The following is a 19,293-nucleotide window of genomic DNA, read 5'->3' on the forward strand; positions in this document are numbered from 1 at the left end:
GACCACAGCTGCGTTCACTTCAGCTACAAAAAAACCACGACCCACAACCCCCCACAACCTATTCCTCGAAGAAACTGGAACAAAATCACCACCGACCAACTCTTCACATTGCTTAACCAAAACCCTCCTGCCATATCATCGGACCCAAACCAAGCTGCCACCAAACTCACACAATGGTTCACCCACAGCGCTGACGAATTAGCACCCTTGAAAAACCACCAGATCAAACAAGGTAGCAAAAAGGCCCCCTGGTTCAACGATGACCTTAAGAAATCCAAGAAGTTATGTTGTACCCTCGAGAAAACCTGGAGAAAAAACCCAACCACTGACAACCTGACCACCTTCAAGGACGCCACCCGCAAACACCACCAATTGATCCGATCCACCAAGAAATCAGCATTCAAGGATCGACTCGACAACAACGCCCACAACAGCAAGGAACTATTCAACATCGTTAAAGAATTTACCAACCCCACCGCCGGCACCAACGACATCACTCCCTCCCAAGACCTCTGCGACTCTTTATCCTCTTTCGACCACAACAAAATTGCCGACATACATAACAGCTTTGAAAACCAGCCCAAAGAACAGTTCACTCCACCCACCTCCGAACCAAAACAGCACTCTCACAACCTTTGCGCCTGGAACCCAATCACTACTGAAGACACCATCCATCCGCCTGATGAACTCCATCCACTCAGGTTCACCAACAGACCAATGTCCCCACCACATCTTCAACAAAGCAGACTCCATCATCGCATCCCATCTCCGCGATGTCATCAACTGTTCCTTCAACTCCGCTACCTTCCCGGAAAGCTGGAAACATGCCGAACTCAGCGCCCTTCTGAAGAAACCCACAGCAGACCCCTCTGAACTTAAGAACTACCGCCCCATCTCACTCCTCCCAGTCCCTGCCAAAGTCATGGAGAAAGCCGTCAATAGTCAGCTCGCCGCCTTCCTTGAATCCAACAATTCCCTCGACCCCTCACAGTCCGGCTTTCGATCCAAACACAGCACCGAAACCGCCCTCATCGCAGCTACAGACGACATTCGAACGCTACTGGACAACGGAGAAACAGTTGCCCTCATCCTACTTGACCTCTCCGCCGCCTTCGACACAGTCTGTCATAGCACCCTCATATAACACCTCAGCAACGTCAGAATACAAGGAAAAGCTTTGGACTGGATCATCTCGTTCCTTGCCGGAAGAACCCAGAGAGTCCGCCTCCCCCATTCAAATCAGAGGCCACCGAAGTCATCTGCGGCGTACCACAAGGATCATCACTCAGTCCCACCCTCTTCAACTTTTACATGAGTCCCCTCGCATCCATCGCGGGACAACACAACCTCAACATCATCTCCTACGCAGACGACACCCAGCTGATCCTCTCCCTCACCAAAAACCCAAACACCGCCAAAACCAATCTACACGAAGGAATGAAAGAAATAGCCGAATGGATGAAGAACAGCCGTTAAAAACTAAAATCGGACAAAACTGAAGTCCTCATCTTAGGATCATCCCCCTCTGCCTGGGACGACTCATGGTGGCCACCGGCCCTGGGTACAGCACCCATACCTACAGATCACGCACGTAACCTGGGCTTCATCCTAAACTCCTCCCTCTCGATGATCAGACAAGTCAACGCCGTCTCATCTTCATGCTTCAACATCCTACGCATGCTCAAAAAAATCTTCCGTTGGATCCCCACCGAAAGAAAGACAGTCACCCACGCACTGGTCACTAGCCGACTGGATTATGGAAATACCCTTTACGCCGGAACCACAGCCAAACTACAGAAAAAACTCCAACGCATCCAAAACGCCTCAGCCAGACTCATACTGGACATCCCCCGTCAAGCTCACATTTCCGGTCACCTGAAGGAACTCCACTGGCTCCCCGTCAACAAGAGAATAACATTCCGTCTCCTCACCCACGCACACAAGGCCCTCTACGACCTAGGACCCGAATGCCTCAACACACGACTGTCCTTCTACACACCCACCCGCCAACTACGATCATCCAATCAAGCTCTCGCCGCAATTCCGCGCATCCACAGATACACCATGGGAGGAAGATCCTTCTCCGACTTAGCGGCCAAAACCTGGAATTCTCTCCCCACTCACCTCCGCCTTACACAGAACCGCATCTCCTTCAGAAAGGAACTTAAAACCTGGCTGTTCGATAAATAATGCACCCCCTCCCCAAGCGCCTTGAGACCCCCTGGGTGAGTAGTGCGCTATACAAATTCCTGAACTTGATATCTGGGAGGTGGTGGTCTTATCCTTCGACGTGGTCACTTAACCCCCCAAACAATAATCAATCATCTGCCCTTTTTGCCTCTGTTTCTGTGATTGTACCTTCCTCTCCCACGCCGCCCTTAGAGATAGTTTCTCCCGCCTATCTACCCCCCCGCTCCCCGCCGCTGCTCCCCTGAGGCCCGCCCCCTTTTCCTTTCTGTATCCTCCCCTCCCTATTCAGCGCCCCGCTCCCAGCTGCTCCTCCCTCCCACTTGGCCATTTATTGCGGAGTCCGAGCGGTAGCGAGCTGTGACCTTTGACCCTGTCGAAGGGCCTGTCGCTCCTCGCACCACACGGCTCCTCGTGAGTGCGCCCAGGCTTCTCCGCTACTGCCGCAAGTTTGCGTCTTCTGCTTCCTCTACTTTTGTCCCTCCTGTACTTAGAATCGGTATTTGTATTTGGTGATTGTATTTTGCGCCCTGTATTTGTATCTGCCATTTTTGCCTCTGTTTCCGTGATTGTACTTTCCTCTCTCTCGCCGCCCCTCGAGATAGTTTCTCCCGTCTGTGCACCCCCCCCCTCTCCCCGCCGCTGCTCCCCTGCCGCCCGCCCCATTTTCCTTTCTGTATCCTCCCCTCCCTTCCCCATTCGCCGCCCCGCTCCCGCCTCCCAGCTGCTCCTCCCTCCCACTTCGCCATTTATGGCGGAGTCCACGCGTACGCGCATCATTCATGCGCTGTGGGCGCGCCAATGGCAAGCCCATCCGCGCCTGGACCGCGCCCAGTGCCAGGACCCCTGGCCTTCGAAGATACCAGCCCACAGGACGGACCTACGACGCCGCCACCACCACCACCCTCAACGCACTCAACCCAGGCCGAATCCCCGCCTGCTACCAAGCCTCCCCGAAACGAACCCACGGACCCTTCTCCTGCCAAGCCTGCACTTTTTCCTGCCACCAGAGCTGCACCACCCCCGAAAGGCCAGACACCGACAACAACCACCTCAAATGCATCCTGCTCAACACCCGCTTCGTCCACAGACACGCCGCCGAACTCTGGAACCTCCTCGACACAACATCACCTGATGTCGCCTTCCTCACGGAAACCTGGATGAACGCCTCCTCAGCCCCGGACATCGCCATTGCCATCCCGGATGGATACAAGATCACCTGGAAGGATCGCGTCAACCAGACCGGAGGAGGCATCGCCATCGTCCACAAGAACACCATCTGCACTACGACCAACTCCGACGACACCCTCACCGCCGCCGAGCACCTCCACTTCCAGATACACACCAACCCCAAGACCACCCTCAGAGGCACTCTCATCTACAGACCCCCGGGACCCCGCACACAGTTCAGCGAAGCCATCGCAGACTTCGTCAGCCCACACGCCCTCGCCTCCTCGGACTGCATCCTCCTAACAGTTGAACCCGCGTTCTTGGACGGACGGATCAGCAGTGTAGGAACCCTGAAACCGGCATCCTCGAGAGCTTCTTTATTTACCATCCCCTGACGTTTCCGCATGCCGGTTACCTTCTCGACGAGGTTGTGACAGGTCACATCTGTCAAACCCTCTGTGTTCTCGATCTTCTTTTGATTATCGGAGGGCAAAAGAAACATTGTTTTTGGAAGAAAATTCCATCCCGACTGGAGACTGCGCTTAGGAAGCTGCGCCCGCTCTTTAGCATTTTATGCAGATAACAAGGCCCCGTTTCTTGGGACTTTTTCATGAACATTTCTGCTTGAGGCAACCGTTCCTCCTAGAACCACGCAAATTCTCTTAATCATCATCTTCGAAAGTGTATCAGACTGTTTTTCATGTGACCCCTTCCTTTTGAGTGGCCGCTTTCCTGACTTCTTGTTGCCCCTGCCTGTTTCCCACCGTATACATGCCCTGATGAAGGTGCGGCCGTAGATCGGGCTGAGCACTGAAACGCGCGTTGGCGTGGTTACGTTCTGTCCTGCTATTCCCACCATTTTTCTCCCCCGCGAATTGCTGAGTGGATGTCGCAGGACAACTTCAGTGTACTAGTGTACGATGGTCACTGAATGTATGAATAGGATATGAATGCTGGAATGGGTGATGAGACTTTCTTAGAATGTTGCTGTGATGAAGAATGAATGGGAGACCAGGGGCGCCTTTTTGAATTCTATGTGATTGAACCATTGTCAATTTTGTACAAACATGCCTTTGAGAAAAAGATCTATAAAAATAAAATGATATATTTTTGTATCCTGTGTCTGAATTCTCAGTGAATGGCCCTGATTGAAAGTGAGCTCAAAGTTGTGTTCATTGAACAATAGTTGTTGGACTCTATAAGAGCCTTTAACTTAAATAAATGGGGCAGCCTTCCTTTCCTTGATATTAGATGCATCCTCCCAGGGGACCTCAAGTTCCACCTGGAGAACAACAATGACGGCAACACAGTCGCTCTACTGGACAACCTCACCAACCTCGGACTCAAGCAACTGGTGAACACCCCCACCCACTACGCCGGTCACGCCCTTGACCCCGTCTTCTCCTCCAGCCAGCACATCTCCTCCAGCCACTCCACCAGACTCCTTTGGACTGATCACAGCTGCGTCCACTTCTACTTCAGGAGAACCACGACCCACCACCACCCACAACAGGTTCCCCGCAGGAGCTGGAGCAAGATCACAGTCGACCAGCTCACCACCTCCCTCAGCCAGAACCCTCCCGGCCAGCACATCAGACCCCAACGAAGCAGCCCGCAACTTTACACAATGGCTCACCAACTGCACCGACGACCTTGCACCCCTGAAGAACGCACCCAGCAGACCCGGCAGCAAGAAAGCCCTGTGGTTCACCAGCGAACTCAAAACTTCCAAGAAAAACTGCCGCACCCTCAAACAGACATGGCGCCACGACCAGACTACAGAAAACATGACAGCCCTCAAGAACGCCACCCGCATACACCACCAGCTGATCCGTACCACCAAAAGAGCAACATTCAAAGAACGACTGGACAACAACTCCCACAACAGCAAGGAACTCTTCAGCATCGTCAAAGAGCTCTCCAACCCCAGCTCCGGAAACAACGACATCACACCATCGCAAGACCTCTGACTCTCTCGCCTCATTTTTCCACTGCAAGATCGCGGACATACACAACAGCTTCGACACACAGACCACGCACCCTACCACTGAACCAACGCCCCCCACCCTCTGCAACTGGACCACAGTCAGCACCGAAGACACCACCCGCACGATGAACACCATCCACTCCGGATCCCCCACCGACTCCTGCCCCCACCACGTCTTCAACAAGGCCAACTCCATCACCGCACCCCAACTGCGAGACATTATCAACATCTCCTTCACCACCGCCACCTTCCCGGAGAACTGGAAGCATGCAGAACTCAGTGCCCTCCTGAAGAAACAGACAGCAGACACCACCGACCTCAAGAACTTCCGTCCCCATCTGGCTCCTCCCTTTTCCTGCCAAAGTCATCGAGAAGATTGTCAACAAAGAGCTCACCGCATTCCTCGAGACAAACGGATCACAGCACCGAGACCGCCCTCATCGCAGCCACCGACTACATCAGATCCCTGCTCGACAATGGGGAAACAGCTGCCCTCATCCTCCTGGACCTCTCTGCAGCGATCGACACAGTCTGCCCCTGCACACTGATACAGCGCCTCAGCAACACCGGAATCCAAGAGAAGGCATTGGACTGGATCATCTCGTTCTTCGCCGGAAGAACCCAACGGGTCCGTCTCCCCCTGTTCCTATCCGCGGCCACTGAAGTCATCTGCGGAGTACCACAAGGATCATCGCTCAACCCCACCCTCTTTAACGTCTACATGAGCCCCCTGGCAGCCATCGCACGCCAACACAACCTTAACATCATCTCCTACGCTGACAACAACCAGCTGATCCTCTCCCTCACCAACGACCCCCCCCACCGCCATAGCCAGCCTACACGAAGGAATGAAAGACGTCGCCGAGTGGATGAAGAACAGCCGCCTGAAACTGAACTCAGACAAGACGGAAGTCCTCATCCTGGGATCATCCCCTTCCGCCTGGGACGACTCCTGGTGGCCCCCTGCCCTGGGTACCACCCCCAAGCCAACGGACTACGCATGAAACCTGGGCTTCATCCTGGACTCCTCCCTCTCGATGACCAAACAAGTCAACGTCATGCCGTCATCCTGTTTCAACACCCTGAGCATGCTCCGTAAGATCTTCCAATGGATCCCAACCGAAACTAGGAAGACGGTCACCCAGACACTCGTCACCAGCCGACTGGACTACGGGAACACCCTCTACGCAGGAACCACAGCCAAACTACAGAAAAGACTCCAGCGCATACAGAACGCCTCTGCACGACTCATCCTGGACATCCCCCATCACAGCCACATCTCTGCCCACCTGAAAGACCTGCACTGGCTCCCCGTCAACTAGAGGATCACGTTCAGACTCCTCACCCATGCACACAAAGCTCTCCACGACCTGGGCCCCTAGTACCTCAACAACCGCCTCACCTTCTACACACCCACCCGCCAGCTGCGATCGACCAACGTCGCCCTCGCCACCGTACTATGCATTCGCAGAGCCACCGCCGGAGGAAGATCCTTCTCCTACCCGACAGCCAAGACATGGAACTCCCTCCCCATACACCTACGACTGACCCAGGACCATCTCTCCTTCAGGAAGCAACTCAAGACCTGGCTTTTCGAGCAGTAACGGACCCCTCCCCCCAGCGCCTTGAGACCCTATCGGGTGAGTAGCACGCTATATAAATCTGACTGATTGATTGATTGATACATGCATCACAGTAAATTAGAACAACATTTTGAAGACATGAATCTACAGACTGAATAAGGGAACACATTTATCCCCTAAAGGCAAGGATGAGCTGGGAAAAACAGAAAGAAAAACTTCATGGACAGTCTGGTAGCACACTTCATGCTGAAGGGCACTCTGAACAGAACTGATGTTCATTAAAGTTGCTGTCCAATGACAAATCTGAAATACTGAAGCTTTATAGTTTGTAAAAACCTTTATCTGGTTTCTTGTACCTCAGTACATTGCAACAATCATTAAACACTGATATTAGGTAAAACTGAAAACTTAATCAAGAGGAAATCCAACCTTCTGCACCCTTGAATATGTATCAAATATCAAGGAGGAAAGGCCCTCACAAAGCAATCTTTCAGCCTACCAAATTGGGTGTATATTATTCATAGGTGTCAAAAGTTACAAGTAGTGCCCCAAACAGTATCTTTTTCAATTAACAAGTAAATCTCAATAGAAAACATCTGCCAGGTCTTTCTACGAAGTGTATCCTATCCAACAGGTCCTCTCAGAAGAATAAAAGTAGAGGTCATAGTAGCATAGAAGTGATCCTCTGACTGGTAGTAAAAACCTCTTGTTGAAATCGGTCTCTTCATCGGCAGGAGATGGTGTTTCAGCTACCTTAAAACAATTCCAGCTCACAATGGTAAACAGCTTGCCAATTCATAGCTTCGTCAAACACAAATTGCATGTTATATAGCGATTAATAACTAAGAACGGCCAGTCTAATCCTAGGTCCAGCGTAAAAACAGAGGGAAGAAATTCATTTCAATTTTCAAACCCAATTGGGGAATGAAACGTGGAATAAAACATACTGTAGGAATGAAGTTGCAAGATAAAAAAATGACAAGGCCAAAAGGGAAAATCAATTAAGATGTGATGCCATGTTCTATTTTTCTAGCAAGAGGGGGAAAAATTTGAAGTGAAGCACAGCTATTGTCCAAAAGGCGGGAAAAACAAACAGCTTGCTGGCAATTCTCACATATGCGCCAAGTATTGCAGGCACAGAGGGGGCCTCAGGTAATCAAATTAAGTGACAACTTTACTTTCAGCAGCACTTATCTGGCTTGACAGTCAAAGTAATTCAATCAGTTAGGAAGGAGCAAGACGAAGACACAAGAATTACTGAAGTGCAATGAGTTCTAGTTGTTGCACTAGTGTGCTCAATGCAGCGGGACATTGAGGTTGGATTATACACAACAGGGGAAGGACAGAGATTCGACTAAGCAGAACCTAACAGCTTCTAACATACCAGCTACCAGGCTGAATTTATTTTATTTATTTACAAATTTTTGTATAACGCTAGCCTGACCGGAGGGTATCGGAGCGCTTCACAAGAGTTACAGAGCTGAACAAATGCGAGCAGAACATATTACAATAAAGCGAGCGAAAGAAAGCAGAACATATTGCAATACAGTGAGACAATTCGGATGAGTGTCATAGTGAAGAAGATGTTGAGGAGTTCCGTTACAAGGACTTGTTAACCCACAATAGAGAGAGGTTTAGTGTCATTTTCAGCACTCCAACTGATCCTATCTGATCGCTATGGATCGATCAAGGAACAGGATTTTGAGCTGACTTTTGAATTTAGCAAAGGAGGGAATAGTTCTGATGCGGGGGGGGGGGGGGAAGAATTCCATATTTTGGGCGCATTGCCGGCAAAGGATCTGGCCGTGGTTTTTTGTTTTCGTGGTTTTAGCGGGATAAGATGTAAGGTATTGGAGCTTCTGAGGTTCCTGTTCTCACCTGCTTTTTTGAGTTTAGACGCCAGATATTGGGGTTTGCCTGTGTGGAGGGCTTTGTGGGTGAGGCAGGCCGTTCTGAAGTACGCCCACATTTCTATTGGTAGCCACTTGAGTTCTTTGAGTACAGGAGAGATGTGGTCAAATTTCTTTATTCCAGTGACCATTCTGGCAGCCATAGTGAGAGTTATTTTCAGCGGAGCAAGGTGTGTTTTTGCTATTCCCGAGAGGACAGCATTTCCATAGTCCAGTCTTGACAGCACAAATGCTTGAGTGGCTTGTTGAAGATCTTTGGGTGGAATGAAAGGTTTTATTTTGTTTAGTAGCTTCAGGTTAAGGAAGGTGCTCTTAGCCGAAATCTTAATGTGTTTGGTCATGTCCAGTTTTGAGTGTAGTGTGATTCCTAATAATTTAACAGAATCGGCCAGGGTGAGGTTCCCGTTGAGCGCATCAATCTCTTTTAGCCACTCGACCACTTGTGGGTTCTCTTTTTTGTTTGAGATGAGGAGTAGCTTGGTTTTGTCCTGGTTCAGTTTAAGTGGTTGCTGGACAGCCAACATGCACTTCTCTTAGTGTTTCATTGGGTCTTTGGATGCCTTTAGCAGAGGTGATTTCCAAGTAGATTTGGGTGTCATCAGCATAAAGGTGAAAAGGGATGTTAGCTTTTCTGAGTAAGGTGGCGAGGGGTTCCATGTAAATGTTAAAGAGTAGAGGGGAGAGCACTGATCCTTGGGGGACTCCCCCAAGACTGGCTGAAGGTCGAATTTGAAGCTTCTGATGTAAATTCTCTGGGAGCGGTTGAGTAGAAATGAAGAGAACCATTTGAGGACCACCTCGTCTAGACCAGCCCTTTCTTCGAGAGCTTTGAGGAGCAGTTTGTGGTGAACTGTGTCGAATGCTGCCGATAGGTCTAGGAGAATGAGGAGGCAGCATTGGTCTGAATCCAGTGATTTGTGAATATCATCAATTATGTTGAGGATTACGGTTTCTGTGCAGCATCCTTTCCTGAATCCCGACTGATGGGAGTCGAGGAGGTTGGTATTGTCCAGGTGTTGAGTTAGTTGTTGGAGTACACCTCTTTCTAGGATTTTGAAAATAAGAGGAAGGTTGGATAAGAGTCTGAAGTTTAGGTCACTTGTAGGACACCCCCGCGCCGCACGGCCACCAGCTGCTGCGTGTGCCCCATTGCCTGCCTTCTGTCTCGCCGCCGGCCTCGCTGCCGCCTTGCTCGCTCCCCTGTGGTTTTCGCCAGCCGTTTTTGTCCTTAATTTGTGCTTGTTTTCTTCTGTGCCGAGTGATCGTTTCTTAGGCTGTTTTTACCTTGTTTTGCCCGCCATTTGTGCCTGTATTCTGTGTGCCGAGACATCGTTATCGTTTTCCTTCCTGTTTTGCCTTTATTTGTGCCCTCCATTTGTGCCTGTGTAATTTAATATAACCTTTTGTGCCATGTGTCAATTTCCTTCCTGTTTGCCCGCCTACCTCGCCGCCCTCCGCTCTCCCTCCCCGCTTCCCGCCACCGCCATTTGCCCCGCCCCTTTTTCTCTTCTGTTCACTCCCCGCTTCCGCCTCCCAGCTGCTCCGCCCACCCGCGCACTTCGCCTTAAATGGCGACCGTGCGAACGCGCAGCGGTCACGCGCAGCGGGCGCGCCGATTGTGCGCCGAAGGCGCGCCAAAGGTAAGCCCGTCTGCGCCCGTCCGCGACCGGATCGCGACCAGCGCCAGGACCCCTGGCCCCCGAAGACCCCGGCCGACCCGCCTGACGTACTCCGTCGCCACCCTCATCGCACTCAACACCGGCCGACTCCCAGAATGCCATCAAGCCACTCCACGACGTACCCACGGACCTTTCAGCTGCCACGCCTGCAAATTCACCTGCATCTGGACCTGCCTCGCACCAGCACCCGCCAAATCGAACACCAGCAGCACCCACCTCAAGTGCATCCTGCTCAACACCCGCTCCGTCCACAGACACGCCATCGAACTCTGGAACCTTCTAGACGCCACAGCCCCTGGCGTTGCCTTCCTCACGGAGACCTGGATGAACGCCTCTTCAGCTCCCGACATCGCCATCGCTATCCCAGAGGGCTACAAGATCGTCCGGAGGGACCGCAACGCCAACCAGATGGGAGGAGGCATCGCCATCATCCACAGGAACACCATCCGTCTCACGACCAGCACCGACAACACCCTGACCACCGCCGAACACCTGCATTTCCAGATCCACACCAACCCGAACACCACCCTCAGAGGCACCCTGATCTACCGACCCCCTGGACCACGCACACAATTCAGCGAGGACATCGCCGACTTCGTCAGCCCACATGCCCTCCCCTCCGCTGACTACATCCTCCTGGGGGACCTCAACTTCCATCTGGAGAACAACAACGACCGCAACACCAGCACCCTGCTCGACAACCTCGCCAATCTAGGACTCAAGCAGCTGGTGTCCACCCCCACCCACCTCGCCGGACACACACTCGACGCAGTCTTCTCTTCCAGCACAGACATCGACTTCAGCCACGCCACAGAGCTTCAATGGACGGACCACAGCTGCGTCCACTTCACCTTCAAGAGAACGACGACCCACCACCACCAGCAACAGGCCGCCCGCAGAAGCTGGAACAAGATCACAGCAGACCAGCTCGCCACCTCCCTGAGCCAGCACCCTCCTGCCAGCTCTGCGAACCCCAGCCAGGCCGCCGACAACCTCACGAAGTGGATCAGCATCTGCGCGGACGAGCTCGCCCCGCTGAGAACCCCGCCTAGCAGACCCGGCAGCAAGAAAGCCCCATGGTTCACCGACGAACTCAAGAGCTCCAAGAAGAACTGCCGAGCCCTCGAGAAAGTCTGGAGAAGGGAACCTACACCGGACAACAGGACCTCCTTCAAGCTTGCCACCCGGAAACACCACCAGCTGATCCGCGCCGCCAAGAAAACAGCATTCAAGGACCGGTTGGACAACAACGCACACAACTGCAAGGAACTCTTCAACATCGTGAAAGAGCTTTCCAACCCCAGCGCAGGAAACAACGACATCACCCCATCGCATGACCTCTGCAACTCCCTCGCTTCATACTTCCACAACAAGATCGCTAACATACACAACAGCTTCACCAACCAACCAACGCACACCATGACCGAACAACCACCCCCCACCACCACCCTCCACGCCTGGACCCCGATCAGCACCGAAGACACCATCCGCACGATGAACTCCATCCACTCCGGATCACCGACCGACCCCTGCCCTCACCACGTCTTCAACAAGGCCGACGCTGTCATCGCACCCCACCTGCGAGACATCATCAACACATCCTTCGACACCGCCACCTTCCCTGAGAGCTGGAAACACGCCGAACTCAGCGCTCTACTCAAGAAACCAACAGCGGACCCCACCGAACTCAAGAACTACCGCCCCATCTCGCTCCTCCCGTTTCCAGCCAAAGTCATCGAGAAGACCGTCAACAAGCAGATGGCCGCCTTCCTCGAGACGAACGGATCCCTCGACCCCTCACAGTCCGGCTTCCGAGCCAATCACAGCACCGAGACCGCCCTCATCGCCGCCACCGATGACATCCGAGCCCTGATGGACAATGGAGAAACAGGGGCCCTCATCCTCCTAGACCTCTCCGCGGCATTCGACACGGTCTGCCACCGCACCCTAGTACAGCGCCTCAGCAACATCGGGATCCAGGACAAGGCGCTGGAATGGATCATCTCCTTCCTCGACGGAAGAACACAGAGAGTCCGCCTACCACCGTACAAGTCAGAGGCCTCCGAAGTCATCTGCGGCGTCCCTCAAGGCTCATCGCTGAGCCCCACCCTCTTCAACGTCTACATGAGCCCCCTCGCGGCCATCGTACGCAAACACAACCTCAGCATAATCTCCTACGCCGACGACACCCAGCTGATCCTCTCCCTGACCAACGACCCCACCTCCGCCAGAGCCAACCTGCACGAAGGGATGAAAGAGGTAGCCGAGTGGATGACGACCAGCCGCCTGAAATTGAACTCTGACAAGACGGAGGTCCTCATCCTGGGCTCTTCACCCTCCGCCTGGGACGACTCCTGGTGGCCTCCCGCCCTGGGCACCGCACCCAAACCGACAGACCATGCACGCAACCTGGGCTTCACCCTGGACTCCTCCCTCTCCATGACCAGGCAAGTCAACAACGTCTCCTCGGCGTGCTTCAACATCTTACGCATGCTACGGAAGATCTTCTGGTGGATCCCCACCGAGACCAGGAAGACCGTCACCCAGGCCCTCGTCACCAGCCGACTGGACTACGGCAACGCCCTCTACGCCGGTACCACCGCCAAGCTCCAAAAGAGACTCCAGCGGATCCAGAACGCCTCAGCCAGACTCATCCTCGACATCCCACGAACCAGCCACATCACCGGACATCTGAGAGACCTCCACTGGCTCCCCGTCAACAAAAGAATCACCTTCCGCCTCCTCACCCACGCACACAAAGCCCTACACGACCAAGGCCCGAGCTACCTCAACAGCCAGATCAACTTCTACGCTCCCAAACGCCACCTCCGATCTGCCAACCACGACCTCGCCCCCGTCCCCCGCATCCGAAGAGCGACTACAGGAGGAAGGTCCTTCTCCTACCTGGCCGCCAAGACCTGGAACTCCCTCCCGACCGACCTGCGCCTGACCCAAGACCACCTCTCCTTCAGGAAGAAGCTGAAGACCTGGCTGTTCGAGCAGTAGCGGCACCCCCCCTCCCCAGCGCCTTGAGACCCTACGGGTAGGTAGCGCGCTATATAAGTGTCACTGATTGATTGATTTATGTCCAGGCCTGGTTTTCTCAGCAGGTTGGTGACTTGTCCCACTTTCAGACAATCTGGAACGATTCCGTTTTTTAGGGAGCCGTTTATAATCCTACATCAGAGTGGAGCTAGGGAGTATACATTTTTTCGTGAGTTGAGCAGGGAGAGGGTCTAGGGTGTGAGATGAAGGTTTAGAGGTGGAGATAAGTTTGACTATCTCTTCCTCTGGAATGGGCTGGAAGAGTGACCAGTATTTAGTGTTGGGAGTGAGAGCGCAACTAAGCACCCCAGCTGGGCTACTAGTAGGGAGGGGAGGAGCAGTTGATGTCCAGTGTTAATGTTTTGATTCTATGTTGCTAAAATTTCTCAAAGGTGCGGAACACGTAGACAGGATAAAATATGTACAGAACGTCATTACGGATTGTCATCCTGCAACTGCTACATACTGCACAATAAAGTGCAAAAACTTGAACAAATCTATAAAAACAATTGAAGGTCACTGTAAATCTGTGGTCTACATCTGTTATTCTAATGAAACAATATGCCCCTATTGGTGCTTAATTGTCACTGTAGAAAACAAGGGACATATATTCTGTACGTTGTGGAGCTGATTTAAAAGTGAACACTTTCAGTTATCACAACAACCAGAACATGTGAACTTTTATGAAATTTAATAAATTCCCACTTTTTGGTGGGAGGGGTGGAAATGTGCTTCTTTGCTCCTAAGGCACGTATGTTAAAACTCTCCTTGTGGGCTTAAAAGAGACTGTAGGATGGAAGAAGGACCCGGCCTCAATTCTTTTTTTTTTCCACTTATGTTAAACTGTGAACATGCTAAATTTTTCGTAAAAGAATCAACAGCACACACTGATCAGTGACATACGAGGGAAGACATTGTAAGCCTTGGCAGAGACATTTTATGAAATACGAATGTTGCAATAATAAAAACAAGCAACCAATAAGAAAACCCTCTATAGCATAAAAAGTCAAAATAATGGTTACAATCGAAATTAAGACAATGCATTCAAATTGCATTGTACATACATATTATTAGAACTGCAAATGTATGGTACACAACAGTTAACTTAGATTGCAGTATAAAAATACATACTTCTTTTTTTTGGAAGACGCCATCTCTACACTAAGAATGACAAACACTCTTGCCACTGATCGCAGGAATCTCATTGTAACTGCAATAGCTTCTTCTTTTCGTCCCAAAGTGTATTTGTTTTGAAGTTCCTTGACAAGTGTCCCCAGCAAGGTATCTAAAAGCTTAAGGAAAAACATTGTTTAGGTCGCTCATCATGAATAGGGAAAATAAAATCACACATGGCATGAAGCTGTGCTTTTGAATCGTCAAAGCAGAAAGCCCCGAGTGAAGAAAAATTCTCAAAATTATACATATGCAGAAGCACAGTGTAATACGTGATTTATTACCTTTACTGCATGTGGAAATGGGCAATGACTCATGGAAGATGAAGCCTCAAGAGATTCATGGAGCTCTTCTCTCCCAACAATGGTAATAAACAACATACTCTGCAGATCTGCATATATAGTATGCATCAAGGAATTTGTTCAATAAAAAAAAAACGTATTCAACCAATATCAATAGGCAAGCTGTTAAATGTGTGCAGCAAGGTATATCACAGAAAAGAGACAGCATGATCATTAGAAAAATTGATTCTCTGTATAAGTTTAAATGAAATTTGAGCAGCACTAAAAAGAAAGTTACCTTCGGTAACCCTCATTCTGGTCGAGACTATCTAACCTCTGATAACTCACCTTTCAAATATTTTCCAGGCCTGAGACTGGATCTGGAAACGTTTCCAGCAATACCTCGGCAAACCGGTAGATGGTGGTATGCAGCTTCACACAGACACAGATCCACTCTGGAAATGACGTGCGTAACTTGTATAGGTGTCACTAAGGAGTGCTAACGTCAGTTGCTCTTTAGGATGTCCTCGACCCAGACACAGAGCTTGAAGCTCCATTAAACGCTGCACCAATGTTATTGTAATGAGGAACACCATCTTTAGAGTGAGAAGAAACAAGGGCAGCTATGAAGTGGCTCAAAGGGAGTAAACATTAAATATGTGAGACCCAAGATAAGGCCCCACTGTGGCATGACAGAGGAAGAGTGACGAAAACGGTGTTGTAGGCTTATCGAAAACACCACAACCGGTGACTGAAATTGAGGACTGATGTGGGAATAGCAAAAAAAGATGAAGGATACCTTTTTACACTGGGTGAAACCTTGCCGGGCTAGGGTCAAAACAAACAAAACTTGGGATAACTTAGCTTGTAGAGGGTCTGCCTGCAGCGAGCCAAGTCAAAAATGTATTCCGTTGACAGGCGTCTACAGTTTTTGTCAAGGGGCGTTTTTCAGCCAAGATGACATCAACTACCTCCAGAGGAAGGTCAAAGGTATTCAGCTGTCATAACTAAGTCTCCAGGTATGAAAGTGGAGCTCACGAAGGCCAATACTGATGAAAGCTAGGCTACATCAACCCTAGATCCCCCCCAGTCCCTGGTGATCACTGCCTTGCAAGACATTCCTGCAATAGGTGCATGTGCAACTGTACATTTAAAGCCATTGCAATGCAATATGCCACCACTCCTAACAGCTTCATTATCGATCTCACTATCAACGGATACAACATTTGGTAGAGGGGAAGTGACAAATAAAATATCACTTGCTCTTGGTTGGGATAAGCTTTGCCTGTTGCCGAGCTGAGTGGCCCCTAAGAATATTTGTATCTTCTGGAGACACCAGGGGGATTATAGATGACCTTGATGGAGCGAGCCAGTCAACGGAGGAGAGCCTGCTGCATGTGAGCAAGACACTGAGTTTGCAGTTGTGCATTTTACGAGCCTATCTTCTAGATTCAGATATACATCAATCAGTATTTGCCTCTCTGGCAATTAAGTATCTCTTGATACATAGATTTAATACAACACTAAAACAACGTTTGAACCAGATAGAGAAAAAAAATAGCAGTGTGTGACCAGATGCATTCTGGGTTTGACGAGAGGTGTTATGAGTCAACTCAAAACCGAAAGAACTTATCGAAGACAAACCAAAAAACTTATAACGTTTTGAGCTTAACAATAGATGACAGGAGCCTGCACAGCATGAGTTTAACAGCAGCACATGGTAAAACAAAGCTTTAACTTTTCTCTATGCTGAAAGTGTTTTTTACAAAATATACCAAAGTGACAAAATCACTGTACAATATATATATATACATACATACACATATATATACATATATACATACACACATACATATATACACATACATATATACATATATATATATATATGTATATATATATATATATATATATATATATAGTAAAAATCATCTTCTCAAATCAAGAAGTAGGAAGTTTTACAATCTGTCTTGTCCTTAACAAAAATGCTCTTTTGAGCTTGGGTCACATGTTTTGTTTATGGTGATCATAACCTGGAAAATATTAAAAGTAAGACCGTGAAAAATAAATAAAATCTTACCAAAATATCTGCAGTACACTTGACAATAAGGCAATGTGTGAAACAATCCAACCGAATAGTACCACTTTGTTGATTAAGGTAGATTTGTTCCTCAGGTAGAAGATGGCCTATTCTACTGCTGGCACTAAGACTTAAACAAACACATAGTAAGAAGGGTGCAATTTGAATTAAAAGGCTAAATAAACGTTCATATTAGATCTTTTTTTCACAATTAATATCAAAAGGGAACAAACACAAACACTCACGGGTCTTTATTCTCTTGTGAACCGAACATAATCATAGATTTCAGAGCATTCCAGTCTTGTAAAACCCGCTCCAAAGCAAGTTGTGCAAACCTTGGTGGCTCCAAGTCATGGTCCGGCATGTCAGAATCTAATAAGAAGTAAAACGTATGCTTAGTTTAGAAAACAATTGAAAAGTATATTTAATGTGTTTTTTATGAGTTTTATAACAGCCTCTAACATACCCACAAATCAAATGAGGGATATTCGTTAAAAAAAAAGGGATTTACGCTATATAAGGTTAACAGTACAATAGAAGGAAAGAATAGATGTGACCTAAGAGCTACGTTGTTTATATTAGACTATGGAAACCGGTTCCTTTTTCATGGATATGGACGTTCCCATGGGTTCTTTCGAACTGTACCGCCACCCCCTCTGTTAAGTTTATATGCGGTCAGGTAATATTTTTTTGTTTTTTCAAATGTTTATTTTGATCCACTTTTTTACCAGCTCTGGTTGAAGGGGTGTCCCTGGTGTAGTGTGTTACCTTTATGGGGTTGTATGATCCCTTATGGTTGATGCCTCATGGACCAGAGTTTGACTCTGCAACAGCACCATCTTGCATTAATGCTTTACTGTAGTTTGAAAACAATATGGATCTTGCCAGGGATTAGGAAAGAACTCTAGGTGAGGAATCTGAAGGAAAATCTGTATTCATTTGTAAGAACACTACTGTAATAAGTAACTTTTAAATAGCGGCATAGATTGTTCGTTGCAACGTCTCAAATACTTTTTTAGTACTAATATTTTGACATACTCTTATTTTAATGCCTAAATGGCACCTGCTATTATGTATACTTTCCATCTTTGTCCACCTCATTTCACGTGTAAGTTTGAGAGCACATATTTTAGGCCTGCTGTCCAGTTTTTTTTCCCTTCAATCTTCATTACATCATCGGCTTTGCTTCATTCACCAGCTTAGTTTCTGCTTCCAGTTCTTAACCAAGGCTTCTATTACTGATTTCATTTTAAAGCTTCCTAGTTGTTTGCAGATTAGCTTTAAAACTCCATATAGTGTGTATATGGCAAATATGCATCTGCATATGTTTAATCATTTATATAGTTCACATCATCTGGATACCAAAGGGTACTGTCCATTGTTGCATCAGGAAATGGTAAAAATTTGAGCACATACATTTTACTAGTAATAGACAAAATTAATTTAATCAGACAAAAAATGAGTTTTGATCAACGGAACAGACCATCCATTAGGTCAGCCAAACTGCCTTTACCTATGAAAATTGTAAGTTCTTGAGTAGCCAGTAGCAGAGTGATTTGTAATGTCAGAGCAGACCCAGCAGTTCTGGGAGTGAGGAACAAGTTACTTCCTTTCAGTATCATATTATCTGGTAGAGATGAAGTTTAGCTGCAGATTCCTTAACTTTTGAATTCTCCCCAGGCGTCAGACTGTATCCAGAGATTTTTCAGCAGTACCTCTGCGCGCCGGGGGTCGGCATCATATGGCTCCGTAATAACGTTGACTCCGGTGGTGATGTCAGTGGAGCCATAGAAGTCCCCTCCGGTGCGCAGACGTCGATAACACTTTAGAAACTGACTCTGGAAACAGTGAGCCAAAAAGATTAAAAATTAGAAAGTAACAATAAATGGTATGATAATACCAGACAAAGACTAAGGAAAAAACCCTTAAATAAATCGATAAAGCATAAACCACATGAAACCCAGTGCACTAGTGTTATAAACCATCTTTGCGAAGGAAACACCTATCATTCTACCGATCACTCACGAATGGAAATGTATGGTGTGTTAATACCAAGAAAAGACCTATAAAGACAAAATCAAATGGTTCGTTGAGTCAAACAACTGCATGAAACAGTGATCAGCGGTGTATAAAATCAGTACTGAAAAGCGGGATAACTCCTACATCAAGGTAGTTCACAGAATGACAAAGCAATTATA

General features: G+C 48.7%; 1 protein-coding gene across 18 annotated transcripts in view; it reads right to left on the bottom strand.

Annotated features, from left to right (window-relative positions):
• The window catches only part of UBR5 (ubiquitin protein ligase E3 component n-recognin 5), a 2,064,863-nt gene that overhangs the window by 874,516 nt on the left and 1,171,054 nt on the right, over positions 1-19,293 (bottom strand). For 10 of the 18 annotated variants that reach the window (XM_086966085.1, XM_086966077.1, XM_086966078.1 and 7 more), the window contains 3 exons: positions 17,341-17,467; positions 17,096-17,225; positions 14,693-14,853 (listed from right to left, as the gene is read on the bottom strand). In XM_086966085.1, coding sequence (XP_086822211.1) covers positions 14,693-14,853; positions 17,096-17,225; positions 17,341-17,467 — 418 coding nt within the window. The remainder of the gene's footprint in view (positions 1-14,692; positions 14,854-17,095; positions 17,226-17,340; positions 17,468-19,293) is intronic. The other 8 variants (XM_086966080.1, XM_086966079.1, XM_086966088.1 and 5 more) reach the window with 1 other exon arrangement.

Source organism: Lissotriton vulgaris, chromosome 4_1 (assembly GCF_964263255.1).
Source record: "Lissotriton vulgaris chromosome 4_1, aLisVul1.2, whole genome shotgun sequence".
NCBI classification, from domain to species: Eukaryota; Metazoa; Chordata; class Amphibia; order Caudata; family Salamandridae; genus Lissotriton; species Lissotriton vulgaris.